The sequence below is a fragment of the Gavia stellata genome, chromosome 25 (assembly GCF_030936135.1).
Source record: "Gavia stellata isolate bGavSte3 chromosome 25, bGavSte3.hap2, whole genome shotgun sequence".
Lineage (NCBI taxonomy): Eukaryota > Metazoa > Chordata > Aves > Gaviiformes > Gaviidae > Gavia > Gavia stellata.
In genome coordinates this window covers 503515-520598 of record NC_082618.1, presented here as the reverse complement: position 1 = coordinate 520598, position 17084 = coordinate 503515, and the positions used below count along the sequence as shown (strand labels likewise).

The following is a 17084-nucleotide window of genomic DNA, read 5'->3' as shown; positions in this document are numbered from 1 at the left end:
ACCTTCAAAGCAAGAAAACAAACTTCTCTGGATTATTTTTAGGGCAGAAAAAGAAGTTTGTAATGGAAAGTGCTGTCACAACGCACTGCTCAGCACTCCAGAAAATGATGGTTGCAGACATGTTGCAGAACCATAAACTCCTGTGGGAAATGAAGCCTCTTCATCCCTCTTCTATTTAAAATCACATAAGCAATTCTAAAAATCCCCCTATTGAAATTATGTTCTTTAGTAGATGCTTTGTAGTCTTTATTCTCTAAACTTTGCAAATTTTTATTGTTATATAATACGGTACTGAAGTTGTCAGTTATTTCTTGATCACTTTTCTACTTAAGGATGGAAAACTTTGTTGTTCTTCAAACTTTTTCAACCCTAAGAGCTTCTCTTCAAATGTTTCTTTGTGAATGTAGAATACTGGTGCCTTTACATCATAGCTGCTAGATGCCATCTCAGTATGTACCGATGCATACCCAAAGACCTCCTCAGAATAGATGCTGTAGAAAACTCTTTCAGCATGAAATATTCACATTATTTGGGGAATTAATTTGCTATCTCGTGATCCCTTTGCAAACTTAGGATGAGAAGGCAGCCTGCTCTCCTGACCGGCCAGTTCTTCCTTTGATGCCTGTCTCAGGCTGAAGGCTGTTTAAGCAGCACTGGCACTTAAATAGGCTGTTTTAAAGTTGAAAGACGTACATATAGGAAATAGAAGTGTTTGGACTCATTTGAAACAGCCTTCCACTCCTGTTAAACCCTGGTGGAACTAAGGGGATTTATCTGAGAAAATGAGTTGAATACAAGGAGGAGGTAAAACTGCCTCTCTGAGGATGTTCTCAGACTTTCCCTCTTCAGCGACAAAAGCAGAAGATTTACAAGCCTGGCACATGCGTGTTTGGAGAGTGAGTTTGAGGAGCTGGTGACCCACAGGAGCGGAGCAAGGAGCTGGTGAGCGGTGGGAGAGGTGATGTGTGCGGCTCACAGGGCTGGCTGTCCTGGCTCGTGGCCAGGCTGTGCAGAGCAGGGGCTCCTGCCCCATCTTGCCTGGCCTGAGGGTACCTGGGGAGATGCAGCACCAGTGACATTCCCAGCAGCTTCCAAACACACTTGGAGGCATTTGACCTGCTGGTTTGCAAAGCCCGTCTTTGGGTCACTTGCTCCCTCCTTTGATGGACCTTTTATTACACGGAATCCCTGGACACAGCGTCCTGCTGTTCTTGGGATCTGTGCTTGAAAACTACTTCCTCTTGTGTTCCTAACCTCGAGCAATGATGTTCCTCAGTCAGATCCCATGACTATTCAGACCACCCAGTTACCCCATCCTGCTCTCTCCAGGCTGGCGGCAGCACCGCAGCCCTGCGGCAGCAAGGCTGGTGCATGCCCTGCTGCCACCGCTCTCCTGGGTGACTGCAGCTTGGCCGGAGGACCCTGGCCCAGCTCGGAGCCTGTGAGCACCTCCCAGCTGGAGCCCTCAATGCTTGCACTGAAACTGGGGGCTGCAGCAGGAAGCCCTGCTGGGCTGTGAGTCTTGGTCTTGGAAATGGATCTTGCACCTTGCTGAAATGGGGGTTTGATGGAATGAGATGTCCTGCAGCTGCTCTCCGAGCTTGTCTCTGTGCAGGGCTTTGCTTAACTGTGCACTGGTGTAAAATGGGGCATCTTTCCCTGGTTCATGCCTCAGCTGCATAAAATCGGAGGACATTTGGGTCCTTCTGGGGCCACTTGGTCTGTTATCCCCCGAGACACAGGCAGCTGACGTTGCTGTGGGTTTCTTTCAGAAGGGCATTTCAATTCTTCTCTGTGAGTCTCTTTTCTCCTCCTTTCTCCTGCCCTGTGACTCTTTGCAAGGAAGACTTTTGATTTTGGGGATGATTCCTGGACTAGCAGAAGTCAACCCTGTGCCAAGTGCTCTGAAGTCAGGACGAGCCTGGGTTATGATCCTAAATGCGACTTTGGCCATGTGGGTCATGACATGCTTCTCCCCTGCACCCCATCTGTCAGCAACCAAAATGAGGGCTCGCCATGCACCCCAGTGCCCATTGGACCACACAGTGCCAGGCTCAACGCTGGCTCCCTGGGCATCATGCAGGCAAGAGCCACCATAAATAAAGCAGGTCCTGAGAGCAGGACACAGCCCCTGGGTGGGTGGTCAAGGCTGCCACTGCGGTGTCCCCACCGATGCTCCCGGAGGGTAACGTGGGCTCCTGCGGTGCTTCACATTGGGAGCTGCAGGCAGCCGATGGCCTCATGTCTTTCAGATAAAAAGGAGAGAGCTGATTAATCCTGGAGCCAGAAGAGCCACAAAGAGGGGACTTCAGGGAGGATTTAGTTAGCAGTGGCCCAGATACATCAAACTGTCTCTTGCATAAAGCGATATCCCATTAGCGCGCCTCTGTGCAACACAGCTTACGTTACTTATCCTATTAGACGCCTGACACTGCTTTGATATATTCCAAGGAGACTGTGCTAAACTTTCTGTCGCAGTTTTCCCCGACTGATTTCAGTCAATCGCCTCCAATGGAGACGGCTGCCTGCCTGGTGGTGCAGTGATGTCCATGTCCCTGCCAGGCAGGCAGGATCCCGGTGGGGTGGGCAGAGCAGCACCTGGTGAGCTCACGGGGGTCCTGCTGTGGGAAAACCCCAACCCCATCATGTTCACACAGGGCTGCCAGGGGATGTCCCCAAACAGCACCAGCATCATTGACCCTCTCCCAGTGTGGCAGTGAGCACTGCCTGGCTCCTGGCTCATGCGATGGGTGCCGATCCCATGGAGACACCTACAGAGGCTCTTTCTCTTTGCTGCTAATGGCAAGGCATCCCCCAGGTGCACCAGTGTCACCCTTCCTTTTCTGGCTCCAGCCTGGAGTTAATCCAGCTGGACTCTAGTTTCTTTCCAACATCAGCGAGCTGTTGAACTGGACCAAAAGTCTCTGGCTTTACTCCGTACCTGTGAGCCTGGAGCACGTTTTTGGGCTGGTGGTCTTGCTCGAACAGGAGGGGCTGTCAGCAGCCTTCCCTCCGAACGGACGTGGGGCAGCACCATCTCTGGCACTGACGTGCAGGCCTCAGGTACTGTTTTGAGGGACATGGCAGTAGATGGCCATCCCAGATGCAAATATACATATGTATTTCCAATCGCCGTTTCACTATCGGAGCCAATAATGCCATCCCCGTTACCAGATTTCGGTAGCTTCTCAGCTGAGGGATCGGGGCTGGCACCGCGGCACAGGCAGCCGCACCGCAGAAGTGTGCAATGGGCAAACCCCACTCAACGGCTCCACCCCAACCCCCCCAAAGTCCTGGCCAGGAAATATCTGCTCACAGCTGAGCATCGCCAAGGCAAAAGCCTGCCTCGGGGTCAGTTGCAGCTGTGGGGCATCCTGCGGGAGCTGGGGCCTCTCTTGTACCCATGTCAACAAGAAGCAGGGAGCTGTGGCCACCTCTGCACCTGGAGGTGGCCTTTGCACCCAACCACAGCACCTTTCGTTTGGCACCCAAAGGTCTCTTTGAGAAGGGGTCCTCTCCCCTCTCTTCACCGATCCCTACTTAGTAAGAAATTGCTCTGGCCTAAAAGAAGCGGTTTTTATAGCCTGGGAGTGGGCAGGGAAGCTCCTTCATACACACTGTGTTTCCATGACAGGGGAATTGAGAGGAGTGAGAAGACACCCATCCCAGGGCCAAGTCACACAGCTCTGGCTGTAGCACAGCTCTCACTGTAGCACTCAGCATTGGCCAAGAGGAGACGATGTCAAGCTGCTGTTTAATCGGTTTTCACTTTGGGGGGAAGCTTGGTGACCCCAGCTGATGGACACCGTGCCTCCTCCTGGCATGGTGTCTGTGCCCCTGCTGAGGCTTTGCTTCAGGTCCCGCAGGAGCCAGAGCCTCTCCCAGGCCACCCACCACCTCTCGCCGCAGCAGGACCACTGGGCTGGACCATGGCGCTGCTGAAACCATCCCGAGGCAAGGGGACCTGGAGGGGACCTGTGGGCTCCTGAGATGCAGGAACCAGGACAGGGCAGTAATTGCTGCAGCTGGAGCTTAGCTGAGCCCTGCCAAGCCTGTAGCCATAGCCAAATTATTAGGACAGTGTAGGAAGAAAAGTCGCTTTGCTGCCTAACACCTGGGAAAGTATTTCATGAGACAAGTAGCCTTGACCTCAAAGTATTTCCTATCTATGGGCAGAGGGAAGAGGATGGTGTAATCGAGTGTTGTAGCACTGTAAAGCAAATGATGTTCCGCTGAACTGATAAAACCTGGCATCCGCGTCGCTGTGGGGTTGCACACACTGTAAGTGCATATGAAAATTCACTGGTCTGAAAGTAAAAGGGTGTTAGAAGCGCCTCTTTGGAGGATGGCCCCGGGATGATATGAAGACATCTGTATCATCTTATTTCTTCCATTCTTGGGTTTGGAATATGATGGATTCGTCTGGAGAGCTGGATTTTACCAATAACGCTGGCAAACTCAAATGTCCTTGTGTTTCGCCCCTGTGAACCCGGCTCCCTGCAGTGAGCCTGTGCACGCTGTGCCGAGGGGCGACGCTCACGAACCTGGCCAAGGGGGTGGCTTGGCCCCCGTGCGGGGAGAGCACGGCTGGCGTGCAGGTATTGAGAACACCGGGAAGGTACCAAAGCTCAGCACAACTGTTATATATGGATATGAATAAGGGAGAAAAAGGGATATAGTTAGAGAATTTGGCTAACATTTTTGATTTTAACTCCAGTAAAATTCCCCTTGAACAGCTCTTATCACACTCAGTCCAGTGCCAATGCCACCTTTCAAAAGCCATCTTCAAACCTCTGCTAAAGACTGTCCATGATATCTGTGTCTACACACTGTGAACTCCTTGAGCCCATTTTCTCTGAGGACTTGCAGTACCTGCAGTGCACGAAGCAGTGATGAGATCAGCAACGACCTCCCCTACCTGTAAGGTGTCTCCTAACCATCCCAGCCCTTCCTCAGGCTGAAATTGCGGGGACACAGAGTCCCCATGCCAAACCAGGGACTCTCCTTCCCCATCAGGGAAGATCAAGTGTTAAATCATCGCAGTGGTTTAAATGAATGGTGCGGAGGTACCACCGTAAAAGCACTTAATTTCATTCTTGGCTTGCTAATCAGTTCAGCCATGGCAATGAAGTCCAGGTTTTGGAAGATGGAAAGTAATGAGCAGCATGCCCCTCCATCCCTGAGCCCGCTGTGGCCGTATGCAGAGCGGGCTCCCAGGTTTTGGCTCACCGGCGGCTGGAGGCAGCAGATGACGTTGCTGCACAACACGTCTGCTGCTCGCCAGCAGCCATGAAGCCATTCAGAGGATTATATTTCTCGGTCCACATTTGCTAGCCATTAAATCCCTCCTTTTTAAGCAATTTCTTTCTCAATTACAAATTTACACATTGACCCAGTGCTTATGCATATCTGCTTTCCTTTTCACTCCTGTGCCAGCCAATGGTCACATTGTGCCTTGAGAGCATTTAGGAGGAAATTGGGACATTGCAGGTGGGTGATGTGGTTATATTGTACCTGCTGTGTCTCACATTGTCCTTTGGGCTCACAGGGGGACAGAAGACATGCTCTGAAGGGGAGACAGGAGCTACCCCGACGCGGGAAGGTGCTGTGCTGGGTTCCGAGGGTAATGAGACGCATGTCCTGGCTGCGGTGGGAGCCACTGGGGTCAGCTCTCTGGCGTGTTGGGAAGTCTGATTTCTGGTAGCTGGTTCTCAGGGGGTCCCACCAGCCCCGGAGGTCCCCTGGCCCCAGACAGCCACAGGGAAGGGGCTCAGCCTCCTGACAACCGTGAGATGTTTCTGTCTCGTAGTTCAGACCAGGAGCACCTTGCACAAGGTCCCTCTGCCCATTCCCGCCCCCAGCTGCCACCGGGGCTGCAGGGTCGGGGTTACTGCCACGTGGGTGTCAGCATTGCTCCCCGTGGCAACTCCTGGTCACCGCTGGGTGCCTCTTCCCTCCCTGCAGACCACCATGGTCACAACCAGGAGGGGTGGGATGTGCTGCAGGAGGCTTGCTTGCACGATGAATCTTTAATCCATAACCGCATGGGACAGGGACTAGGACGGTGCAGTTCCTGGTGGTGATCTTGGGTTTTTCCTAGGGGAAGAGGCCAATGGCCTCCTGGTTTAGCGGCCAGGTGCAACTCTGGGATTTCTGTGTGGAAGCAGTAAGTCCACGCAGGCTGGGAGAAGAAAGGCTGGGAGTGTCCCAGCCTTTGCTGACCATCTTTGCTTCATACATGGTGGATTTTACTTAATTCCACATTTCATCCCACTGGCAGGGGTCAGGAAGATCCTTTCCACCTGCTCCATCCCCTCTGCATGCAGATTTGGGATCAGTTTCCCAGGAGAGATGGTTGTTACAGGCTTGCTCTGCTTGGCAGAAAATGTCACCCCAGGCGTTGGCTGCTGCTGGAAGGATGCAGGAGAGCATCAGCGTCCTCCGGCTTGCTCTGCCCCGCACCAGTGGCCTCTCACCTCGACGGTCTCATTTACACCGGTGTGGGGATGGTTCCTTCAGGGTTCAGCAGTGCCTGCGTTGGTCCCAACAACAGGGTGGGAAGGGGGAGACGGCTGCTGGCTCAGTCTGACATGGGAAGGGGAAAGCAAAATCCTTGTAACAGGCCTAGATGAAAGCAAATGGAAGTGGTTCGGCCGGTGTCCCTGAGGGGCAGGGGCCACCCTTCCGCTGCTCAAAATCCTGGAAGAGCCTCAAATTCCCCAGCAATGTTGGAGGAAAGGGCGAGTGAGCTGGAGCTCAGGCAGTGGCAGGGGCAGAGCAAACTGGCCAAGTGGCAGAAGGAAAGGATGATGGTCAGAGCAAAGATCGCAAACACTTGTGCAAAAAGAAATGCAAATTCACCAGGAAGGCCCTGGCTTTTGAAATAGGGTTCAGCAAACAGCAAAGTGTTCATAAATGGTGCTTTTTGGTATATTCACTTGCAGGCATTGAAGCCATTGGAACTAAAAAGGAGGAAGAGGTTCCTCCATCAATGAGATGGAAACCCAAGGCCCCGTTCTCCTGGTGAACGTGGAGATAGACTTTATCAGCTATTACAAGAATTTCTTGCTTGTCCATACTCGGATGATATTAGATCTTTCAGTTCAGTCTTCCCAACACATTAATATTTGCTTTACAAACACTTAATCCTAGTTTATAACGCTGGAAACAGGCACTGAAAGTGACACAGTCATCGCAGTAAAATTTTATGTGTGTGTGCAGGTACATGACAGCGTAGATAGTAGTGTTTTCTTTACTCAGGATGTGCTTTGAGATTTCTGCTGGAAAAAAACCCATTGCTCCCACCTCACAGCTGGGAGACAAACATTTCCCATCTTGCAGATGCTCCAGAGGCCAATAAGGAAAAGAAAAAAGTCAAGGAGGGGGAGGTAGAAATATCTGCTTAGAAACAAATGCCCATAAAACCGGTGGAGAACAGCTTGCTAGTAGCACGCAGCGGCTCTTCGATAAGCCCACATCAACACGAGGGCATTCCTGGGGTGGTGGGAGCTGCCTCTTGCCTGCTCAGCGCCCGGGGCTGCCCCTGCTCCATGCCTGTGCCCTGGGCGGGCCGGGCAGGCTGTGGCTGCTGGGGGCTGCTTTTTATCAGCGTTAGGGCAGCTCCACGCTGCCACGAAGCCGCTTCAGCCACATTGGAGTGGGCTCTGTAGCCACGAGGTGCAGGGGAGATCTGCAAGTGCGGGTCCACGCTGGCAGTGATCAAGGGTGGTGGGTCCATGGTGTCTGTTCAGAGCTCTGAAAGAGCATTGCCTGCTTGGTGATACCCCACTTCACAGGTCAGACACCCCTGACTTCTCAAACAGGACTCGTCTGTGCTCGGCATGGCTTCGTGGCTACCACGGGGGCTGCAGTTCTGGCTGGCTTGTGGCATTTACATGGACCTGTCATGAAACAGAAATGCTGGGAATGGGATAACATCCCATCCCTCCCAGGGTAATGGTCCAAGCATCACATCTCTGCGGAAATGAGTTATGAGAGAAAATATTTTTGAAACATCATGTGACAGGCAGAGGACATGGGGGAAAAAATTTCCTGCTTTCTTGATTCACTCATCAACATTTTTGGAAATCCTGTTTATCTCCCTGTTTGCTCTACTCCAATGGCTAGGCTGCAAGTTAGTGCCCAAGACTAACTCTGGAAGTGCCTTGGGGTAACCTGGACTTCTCTGTGCAAGCAATGCAACTTGTCTCCCACCTCCACCTTCTTCTCAGCCTTGCTGGGGAAAGCCCCTTATGTCCTGAGCTCTTGCTCTCTCAGTAGGTGACATTTTGCAGCTGCTGATATTATTCAGTCATTTTTCAAATGTGAGACTTGGGAAAGTGTTTTTTTTCAGTATTTTTTTGCAACCATAGCTCAAAGCTCACTTGGGCAAAAAGTGTCATTTGTCACCGTAGGTTGTACTGTAGATAGCAGGGGCCTCGCACGGTGGTGGCCGGTGGCACGTGGCTGCCCCGTGCAGAGGGCATGCTGTGGACCACACAATTTCTGCACTCTCAGTTGGAAGAGGCAGGAGATATTCCCAGCACCAGGTGCTACCTGGAGTGAGACCTGCTTTCATCTGAGACTCAAACAGAAATAGTCTCATGTTTCAACTGTTCCAGTCCCTGTAGCTCCGTTCCTGACATGAGCCCCAGACGTGACAAGCTGGACAGTTGCCACCATCGCTTGGTTCTGCTTTGTGCCTATGACCGCAATTGAGCCATGCGGTGTGTTTGCTCCAGAAGAAAGCAGGGACATCCCTGGGGTCTTCCACAGTGCTGGTTTGCGGCATCCAGCTCCTGTCCACCTTGGCACGGAGCGAGCAGGAGGGACCCCGGACCCTGTTCAGCTGTGCGATGAGCGGGGCTGGATCACCACCTGCGGAGGTGACAGGAGGGAGATCAGCAAATGTCTCCAAACACCCGTTGGTGGCATATCCAGGAAAAGTCCTGCTTGACACATGGGAAATGCCTGGATGCCTTTGCCGCTCCTGGGCTGTATTTGCTCAGGTCCTGATAAGGGCTCTTATCAGAGCAGATGAACATCCCTGCCACGGGGAAGTGCCCATTCAGGTTACAGCCCCATTGCCGGCAGCTCTTTAACACGCCCCAAGACGAGAACAGGACGGGACCCGTGGCAGCAGTGGCAGCCGCACTCCTCCCCTGGCACGGCACGGGTATAAATCTTGTGACTCAAAGCATATCTACAGTAACTTTCTGGACTTCCAAGTGTCCCCGTGGAGTTGGCATGGGTGAGTGTGAGCGTGGGGAGTGGGGCAGGGTGGGTTGCCTGGCCCATGGATCCACTGAAGCAATGCTGGCAGAGGGGGGGTGGTGAAAGCCTCCCCCCTGGCAGAGCCGTCCGTTTGCTCCCGTGGATGACACAGGGCACAAAGCAGGGGCAGACTTGAGGTCCCTGCTGCTTCTCCCAGGGCAAGGGAGAAGGTTTGACAGGGATGTGTAAGTCCTTGGGTCTGTCCTCAGCCCAGCCCAGCAGCTCCCTGGGCAGCATCAGGGCAGAGGAGAGCCTAGTAGGGGTCGGGTGGGGGAAGAGGGCACCTGCGTGCCGCCCTGCCCCAGAGAGTGGGGAGCAGAGGAGGGTCAGACCAGCGCTGGGTCATGCTCGAGGGGTGCAGACCTGCTGGCCATCCTGCAGAGCCGGTCACCACGCTGCTCTGGCTGGAGGGACGGGGGCTCTCCGCACCTGACATCGCTGCGAGCGCATGGGGAAGAGCCGCAGCGAGGCTCAGGGTCCAGGCAAAGCAAGGGCCAGTCTCTGCAAACAGGGTCTACCCAGGGCTGTGCTCAGGAGCAGGAGGGCAAAACCTACGGAGGGAAGGTCAGAGTGGCCTTTCCCCATGCAAATGGGTCAGTGGGGGCAGAGAAGACGTTGAACAAAGGAAAACATTGCAGCAACTCATCTCCTAGGAGTACCCCTCTGTCCCGGCAGAGCAGGGACAGGTTCAGAGGAAGGGACAGGTTCATGTCTAGCAGATCCAGCGTGTCTAGCAGTCATTGTGCTTCATTTCTAGCCCAGCAGAGTCATAAATCTAAGGGTAAATGTGTTAAAAATATAAGACTGAATTTACCGGTGTATGAAAAGCATAGGTTTCCAGTTGCTACCAAGGGTCCATCATTGTGAGGTGTCCAAAATTGAGGCACTGTTCGAAAAGTCATCCCTTTCCAGGTGTTTCACAACCTAACACTGCTGTAGCCCCCAGAAGTGCAGCTGTGATGCCATCTTTAAATGAATGTTCAGATTTTAATATTGGTATAACTATTATTATAATTAAGTTGAATAACATTATCATATTTATTTGAGTATAACGTGGTTTTTTAATTTGAATTTTCCAGAGCGTAGAAATACCATCTAGCTGTTCAGTGAGCTGGAGGGGCAGAAAATATTCCACAAGGTTCTGTTAAAGTTTGTGCTTAAGGATAAACACTTTGGTCAAGTTTCTTCTGATTTGCAAAGGAATCTCTTGTGATTGCTTGATTTTGCTCCCCAAATTTCCTGGGCACTTCGGGCTCTGCCAGGAAGCCTGGGGACAGCAAAGACTCCGGCTACAAGATTTGTGTCCGAAAGGCAACCCCGTGCTGTCCTCGCAGGTTTGGGGTGGTTTGCAGCTGTTTCATCTCACTGCAGCTGGTTCCCCACCCCGTGTTTTACACCAGCGGTGGGATGCTCCGTTCGACTCTCGTCTTGTCCCTTCCTCCCCCAGCTGCCCAGTGCGCTCCCCTCCTGCTCCTTGCCTGTGTGTTGGCCCTGCCTGCCCCACATCTCACCAGGAGCACCCGAAGCCTGTCCCTCTTCGATCGATCTGTCTTGAATAACACCGTGTCTGCTCTGAACACGTTAGTGAACGGTAGGTACATGGAAGGCCTCCACCTCTGCCAGCAGGACACAGCTAGGACCCCCTGGAACGGGCTGTCGGGGAGGGCGTCTTCCAACCCGGTGCTCCCCCTGAGCAGTCAGCAGAGCCCCAGCATCCCTCAGGAGAGATACATGCCCCAGCTTGAGTCACCCGCCCTTCCTCAAATGTCTGGTGGGACTTTGCGGTCACAGGCCTTTCTGCTCAAGGGTAGGTGTGGAGAAGCCCGGAGGGTTTGCTCTGATCTCCTCCCGAAGCCAAGGCTGTCCCCCCCGACACCCCCTGCCCCATGGGAGGACGGTAGGGACACTCACTGGGAAAGATGCAGAAGAAAGGAAGGGTTCTCCTGCCGCCAGCATCCCCAGCTATTTCGCTTGTCCTATGGCTAAGAACTAGAAGAGTGGTCTTCTCCTGTGAAATACCCTTCTCTGGGGGTACTTCACCAGACTGCACCATCCCCTGTCTCACCCTCAGCCTTGCTCCTGGGATACTCACAGTCCCAGGAGGGTGAAACACAGCTCCTGCAGTGGTGGGAGAGCATGGCTGATGCCCACTTGGCTGGGGGAACACATGGCAAACCCGTGCCCAGCCTCTGGGGCCACAACACACTAAAAATAGTTGGAAATGGAGACTTCAGAAGATAAAGGCTCCTAGGCACCTTTCCCAGCCGGGAGCAAGATCAGAGGTGTAAAGGCCTTACATCTTACTGCCTGGACTTCACTTCTTAAGCCAGAAAGTACCTCCTCATCTGGGTTCCAGCTTTCTTTGGTGACATCCCTCCCCCATTTCCAAATCTCCTCCCTACTGTTGTTTTCTATGTTTCAGGTCAGGTCCAACTGGTGAATGGCTCCAACCAGTGCTCCGGACGGGTGGAGGTTTGGTACCGCAATGAGTGGGGAACGGTGTGTGATGACAACTGGGACATGAGAGATGCCTCTGTGGTGTGTAGGCAGCTCGGCTGCGGGGAGGCGGTGTCAGCCCCAAGCAATGCTTATTTCGGGAGTGGATCTGGGACTATCTGGCTGGACGACGTTAACTGCAATGGGGAGGAGGAGCTCCTCACGGAGTGCTCGCTGCAGGCTTGGGGAGAACACAACTGCAGGCACAGCGAGGACGCAGGCGTTGTGTGCTCAGGTGAGGATGGCGTTCGCATCATCTCTGCTCCTCAGGCAATCCAGGTCTCATTAACCTCTTGGTCTTGCAGAATCAGCCGCAGGAGGACTATGGGATGCGCCTCTGTCTTGTTGCACAGGGTCTTATTAAATCACCCTCTTCTCCTGCCCCAGGTTGGCCCAAGGACTGCAGCGAGATCCCCGCTGGCAGCCCCAGTGGCGTCTACGCCATCCAGCCCACAGGACTGCACCCCATCGTGGTGTACTGCGAAATGAACGTGACGGACGGGGGCTGGACAGTCATCCAGAGGAACCGGCAGAGCACGGAGATCACCTGGGCCGAGTCCTGGAGCACCTACAAGTACGGCTTTGGGAACGTGCACACTGAGTACTGGCTGGGCACCGAGTACATCCATCAGATCTCCAAGCAGAAGGTCTACCAGGTCAGGTTTGTCATCTGGGATGCTTCAAACAACATGAAGTTTGCAGACTATAGCCTTTTTAGTGTGGAAGATGAGTCCCATGGCTACCGGCTGAGGCTGGGAGCGTACTCGGGGACAGCAGAGGATGCCATGGCCTCGGTGAGTCCCAGTACCATGCATGACAACATGAAGTTCTCTGCCAAAGATCTGGATCAGGACACTTACAGCGGGAACTGCGCCTCCAGCTACGGGGGCGGGTGGTGGTACTCGGCGTGTTATTCTGTACGGCTGAACGTCAAGGGGGGCCTAACGTGGGGCAGCCTGTGCAACGGGAACTGCCAAGCTTCTGCCATCCTCATCAAACCCATTACCTACTGCTAGGGCTTGTCGCTGCCTGTCTGCGCTGGGCCCGTGACCAGACCAGTGCCCCGCCGGGCCCCTTTGCTGGGGGGAGCGGAGCGGGTGGCAGCGGGGCACATTCTGGGCTGCCAAGAGATCTTTCTTTCGCTTCTTTTGCAGAGTTCCTCTACTTCCCTTGCTGGGTTCTTCGCCTTTGAGCTGTTTTTATTTTAATTGCATTGTAATCAGACTAAGACATTGCAAACCCTGTACTTCTGAAACGTACCTGCTCTGGAGAATAAAATGTGCTTTAGAAACATAATGCCTGGATGAGCATCACAGGAAACGTCCTTATTCTTAGCTGTATAAATAATCAGTCCCCTTCTCTTCAGGGTTTCTGTTGCCCCCACTGGGGTGGGGGAAGGATAAAGATTCCTTATTTCCTAGTAAATCTGAATTAACCCCGCTTGCTGAAGATGTGGCCTTGACACCTACACCTGGAGAGGTGTTTTCACCCACGCTGGCTCTCAGTTCAGCAGTTCTTAAAACCTCCGGTAAAATCCTGTGTCTAAAACAACACCTACAACCTACAGATACCTACTCCGTATCTCCCGCGTGTTTGTACAGGCCGATACGGAGCGAGCAGGCGTGCTAGGGCAGTGCCAGGTTTCTTAGGGAAAAAATCTGTGGGATTGCAGGGAAAATATCAAATAGGGAATTAATTTTAATAAAACACAGCTACATTTGAATAAAGAAACCGGAAGTTTTTGATGCTGAAGGAGCTTCGGGGAAGAACAGGTAGCTCCGGGTGCTTTGCACGGCACTGCCAGCCCCGAGGGGAGAGGGGCCATTCGGTACCTGCAGAGCACCCCCCGGCCACCGGCTGGGCAGGCTGGGCACCTGCACGGGGCATCGCCCGGCGCTCCCACTGGTGCCCAGTGCTCCCACGTGCCTGTCCTGGCACAGTCTCAGCGCAGCACGTTTGCGCCATCGCCGTGGGGTGGGTTGTGCGAACACGGGTCCGGCTCACCGGGGAGGAGGTGCCGTCGCCGAGCCCCGTTGTGCTCCCTGGCCTCTGGCCAAAACGCAGGTGTGGGTCTCCCATGGCCAGCCGGGTCCTGGTGGGTCTCGGCCACCCAACGTCACCCACTCCAGGGTAGGAAAGCACTGGCCATGATGCAATGCCCTGCCGCCTGCGGGAGCCCCGCAGCCCCTGGCCCCCCGCTGCAGGGAGCCCAGGCTGAGGGCTGTGGGGCTGCCCCAAGACCCCTGCTCCCCCCAGGGCTCCCCACCCTCCTGGGGACTCGACGCATCTCCCCCCTAGCACCCAGCCCTGGGCTGCCGAGAGACCCCCCGGGGACAGCCCCAGGAACGGATCCCCTGTGGCATGAACCCCGCTCCTGGTGACTTGATGCCCCTCAGGGGCACTGTGACCCCCCCAGCCCTTGCTGCAGGACGGGGCTGGGGCTCCAGCTCTCCCAGCTGTGGCATGGAGCGGAGCAAGGAACGGGTGAGTCTCAGACAGGGAATGCAGCAAATAGGACCCTCCACGAACATGGTACCCCCCAGCATCCTCCACTGCCCCGGGACCTCCACTCTTCCCGTGTGTGTGCAGTGTCACGGCGGCAGGTAGACACAAGGCAGCAAAAAGTCTGGATCTGGGGTTTATTGCAGCTGATTTCTCCCACCATGGGTAGCAGAGCTGTGGGGCGTATGGGGCCCAGGGAGGGAGCAGGGCCTGAGCAAAGCAGGGATACACCGATTGCACCGGGAAGGGAACTTGCACTGTCTCCCGCTCCCGAGGACAGGAGTGGGGGCACCCACCCCAAACCAGTGCCTGCGTCCCAGTGCCAGCCAGCACTGCAGCACCAGGCGAAGCTGCCCACATGCCCGGGGCTCCGGGCGATTGCTCCCGAGCCCCAGAGCCACTGTGTTTCAGCTGGTGGTGGTGCAGGAGCTGCGGGCAGCGCAGGACATTGACCGGGGCTGGCACAGGGCTGTTGGCAGGCACAGGAACGGGGCACTGAGCTGGGGACGGTGGCACTCCCACAAACTCCCGGGAGGCTGGGCGCTGCGGCACGGTCAGCACACATCTGTGGGTTTGACCAGGATGAGGGAGGATGTGCAGTCGCCGCTTGAGCAGGTTCCTGGCCAGAAGATGTACTTCTTGCCATTGAGCAGGACGTTCTGGCACTTGTCGTACCACCAGCCCCCATAATTGTTGGCGCAGCTTCCACTGTACTGGTCCTGGTCCCTGTCGGTCGTGCTGAACTTCATGTTATCATGTATGCCCCCGTACTGGGAGTGATAGCTGGTCAGATAGTCCTCCCCACTGCCCAGGAACCGGCCCAGCCTCAGCGGGTACCCCTTGGCCTCGCTTTCCACACTGAAGATGTCATACTCGGCGTAATGGGTGACGTTGGCTTTATTCTGCACAATGAAGCGGACCTTGTAGGTGCCCTGCTGTGTCAGGAGGTGCAGGTACTCGGTGCCCAGCCAGTGATCGCCCCGCACGTTCCCGAAGCCATACTTGTAGGTGGTCCAGGACTCCTTCCACGTGATTTCAGTGGTGTAAGTGTTTCTCTGGACAACAGTCCAGCCCTTGCCTTCGGTGTCCATGTCGCACCACACCACCCGTGGGGGAGACCCTGCCGGCTGGATGACGTACACCCCACTGGGGCTGCTGCTGGAGAGGTGGCTGCAGTCTGCGGGGAACCCTGCGGCATCAGATCAAGCAAGACATGAGGGACCTGTGCTGGAGAATGTGCTGGAAGGTTACTGTGGGGCAGCTGTACTGATGCTGCTGACACTGGATCTCACTGGGTGCTCCGCAACCAGTGGAACATGCTGGGAATGCCTCTTCTCTGCTGGTGATGAGAGGCAAGGATTACCCTACCATGCAGCTTAGGTCTGAATGCAGAGACCTGCTGTCTCTGCGGCTGCTGGCATGGGGACACTTGCACCCAGCACCTCGGAGCCTGGCCGCGCTCAGCGATGGGCAACGCGGCTGCACCCAAACCTGGCAGCTCATCGACTGTCCCCCTGGCACCCGTACTCACCGCCCTGGAAGCTGGCAGTACGCGCTGGGCTCACACAGAGGAGAAGCATCGCCATTGCCAAGGGCAGGAGGACAAGGTCCCCATGGAGCCGACGTGTCCCAGCCTGGAGCCCTGGGGAGGAAAGTGCCCATCACAGTCAGGATGCCTGGGCGGCCCCCAGGGAGCTCGGACCAAGGAAGGCAGAGCCACAGGGCAGAGGGGCTCCCGGAGTGGTGGGAGCTGTGGCTTCAGTGCAGGCTCTGCCCTTGCAGGGCTGAAGCAGGGTGAGAAATGGCTTTGTCACCCTCCTGGTCAGCCCCTTCCCTGCACCAGACAGCAACCTGCAGTCACATTTTCTCATGTTTCTCCTAAATGTGGTTTGTTTGTTCTTCTACAGGTCTAGAAGCAAAAGGATATATTTATGGGAAAGAAGTAAATCTGTGTTAAGGGCATTCCGAGCAAATAGTTCAAAGCACTGCAGCTGAGTTGTTGGGTGTATAAAACCTGGTGCTCCAGCTGCAGAGCATGTAGTTCGCAGGGGTGCAGGAAACAACCCAGAGGCAGCAGCAGCAGAGAACTAGAAAGAAACAGCTTTGTGGAAAGAGGAGGAATGGGATGGACGCTGGACGCTCATCAGCTCCCGCTTCCATGGTCCCCAATGCTGTCACTGAGCTTGGTTTTCTACTTGCATCCCCCAGAGCTGTGGGCGCTGCAGAAAAGAAGCCATGAGGAAGAGGAGAACTCACCCATCTCCGCGGTGCTGCTGAGCGGATGCCGGGAGCCTGAGCAGTCAGTCCCGCTGCTCTCAACTCCATCCTGGCCTCTGTGCCTTTATACCTGGGTATCTCCCTATACACACCTCCCCTGCGTGAGGATCTCAGCTCCCCTGTTTGCATGGGCAAAGTTAATCATTGTGTGCCCATCTGGTGGCTTCTCTTTGCTCAAGATTACACAAAGAGGTCCTAAGATTTTTTTTCTGAGAGAAAATACGGTACTCCAAACCTCCCAGCTGTGGGGCGTTTACCGACTGCAATATACTGGACCTGCCCAGGAGTTAAATCTTCCTGGGGATCTACCAACTGCTGCAGGGCAATAAAGGAGCTCAAGGGGAGGGGAAAGGCAAATAGAAGGGAAGGAGCGTGAACACCGAGGGCACAGGGGAGATTTGTATCATCCGCAGATCAAAGAGGGTAAAACCTATGGGCAGTGGTTTGCCAACAGTTACCAGCTCCCAGCATGTCACGACACTTCTGCGATGGCCAGAGGTCTGTCTTGGGCTCCTTCCCTGCAGAGAGCTGCCAAG

General features: G+C 54.6%; 2 protein-coding genes across 2 annotated transcripts; one reads left to right on the top strand and one right to left on the bottom strand.

The window, feature by feature from the left end:
• Window positions 1-10872: 10872 nt before the first annotated feature.
• LOC104255256 (deleted in malignant brain tumors 1 protein-like) lies at window positions 10873-12785 on the top strand. Its single transcript, XM_059829488.1, has 3 exons — window positions 10873-11080; window positions 11696-11949; window positions 12075-12785. The coding sequence occupies exons 1-3, from the start codon at window positions 10873-10875 to the stop codon at window positions 12783-12785; spliced, it is 1173 nt and encodes a 390-aa protein (XP_059685471.1).
• Window positions 12786-14825: 2040 nt separating this feature from the next.
• On the bottom strand, window positions 14826-16531 carry LOC132319206 (fibrinogen-like protein 1-like protein). Its single transcript, XM_059829487.1, has 3 exons — window positions 16528-16531; window positions 15803-15913; window positions 14826-15460 (listed from the first exon to the last, which is right to left on the bottom strand). The coding sequence occupies exons 1-3, from the start codon at window positions 16529-16531 to the stop codon at window positions 14826-14828; spliced, it is 750 nt and encodes a 249-aa protein (XP_059685470.1).
• Between the last annotated feature and the right edge of the window lie 553 nt (window positions 16532-17084).

Bases quoted from the DNA above. Each gene is read 5' to 3' on its own strand.
- LOC104255256 (XM_059829488.1), top strand. From the start codon at position 10,873: ATGGAAGGCCTCCACCTCTGCCAGCAGGACACAGCTAGGACCCCCTGG. The intron at 11,081-11,695 runs GTAGGTGTGGAG...TCTATGTTTCAG, and splicing joins ACAGGCCTTTCTGCTCAAGG to GTCAGGTCCAACTGGTGAAT. The intron at 11,950-12,074 runs GCTTGGGGAGAA...TTGGTCTTGCAG, and splicing joins TCACGGAGTGCTCGCTGCAG to AATCAGCCGCAGGAGGACTA.
- LOC132319206 (XM_059829487.1), bottom strand. The intron at 15,461-15,802 runs GTGAGTACGGGT...CTGATGCCGCAG, and splicing joins TACTGCCAGCTTCCAGGGCG to GGTTCCCCGCAGACTGCAGC.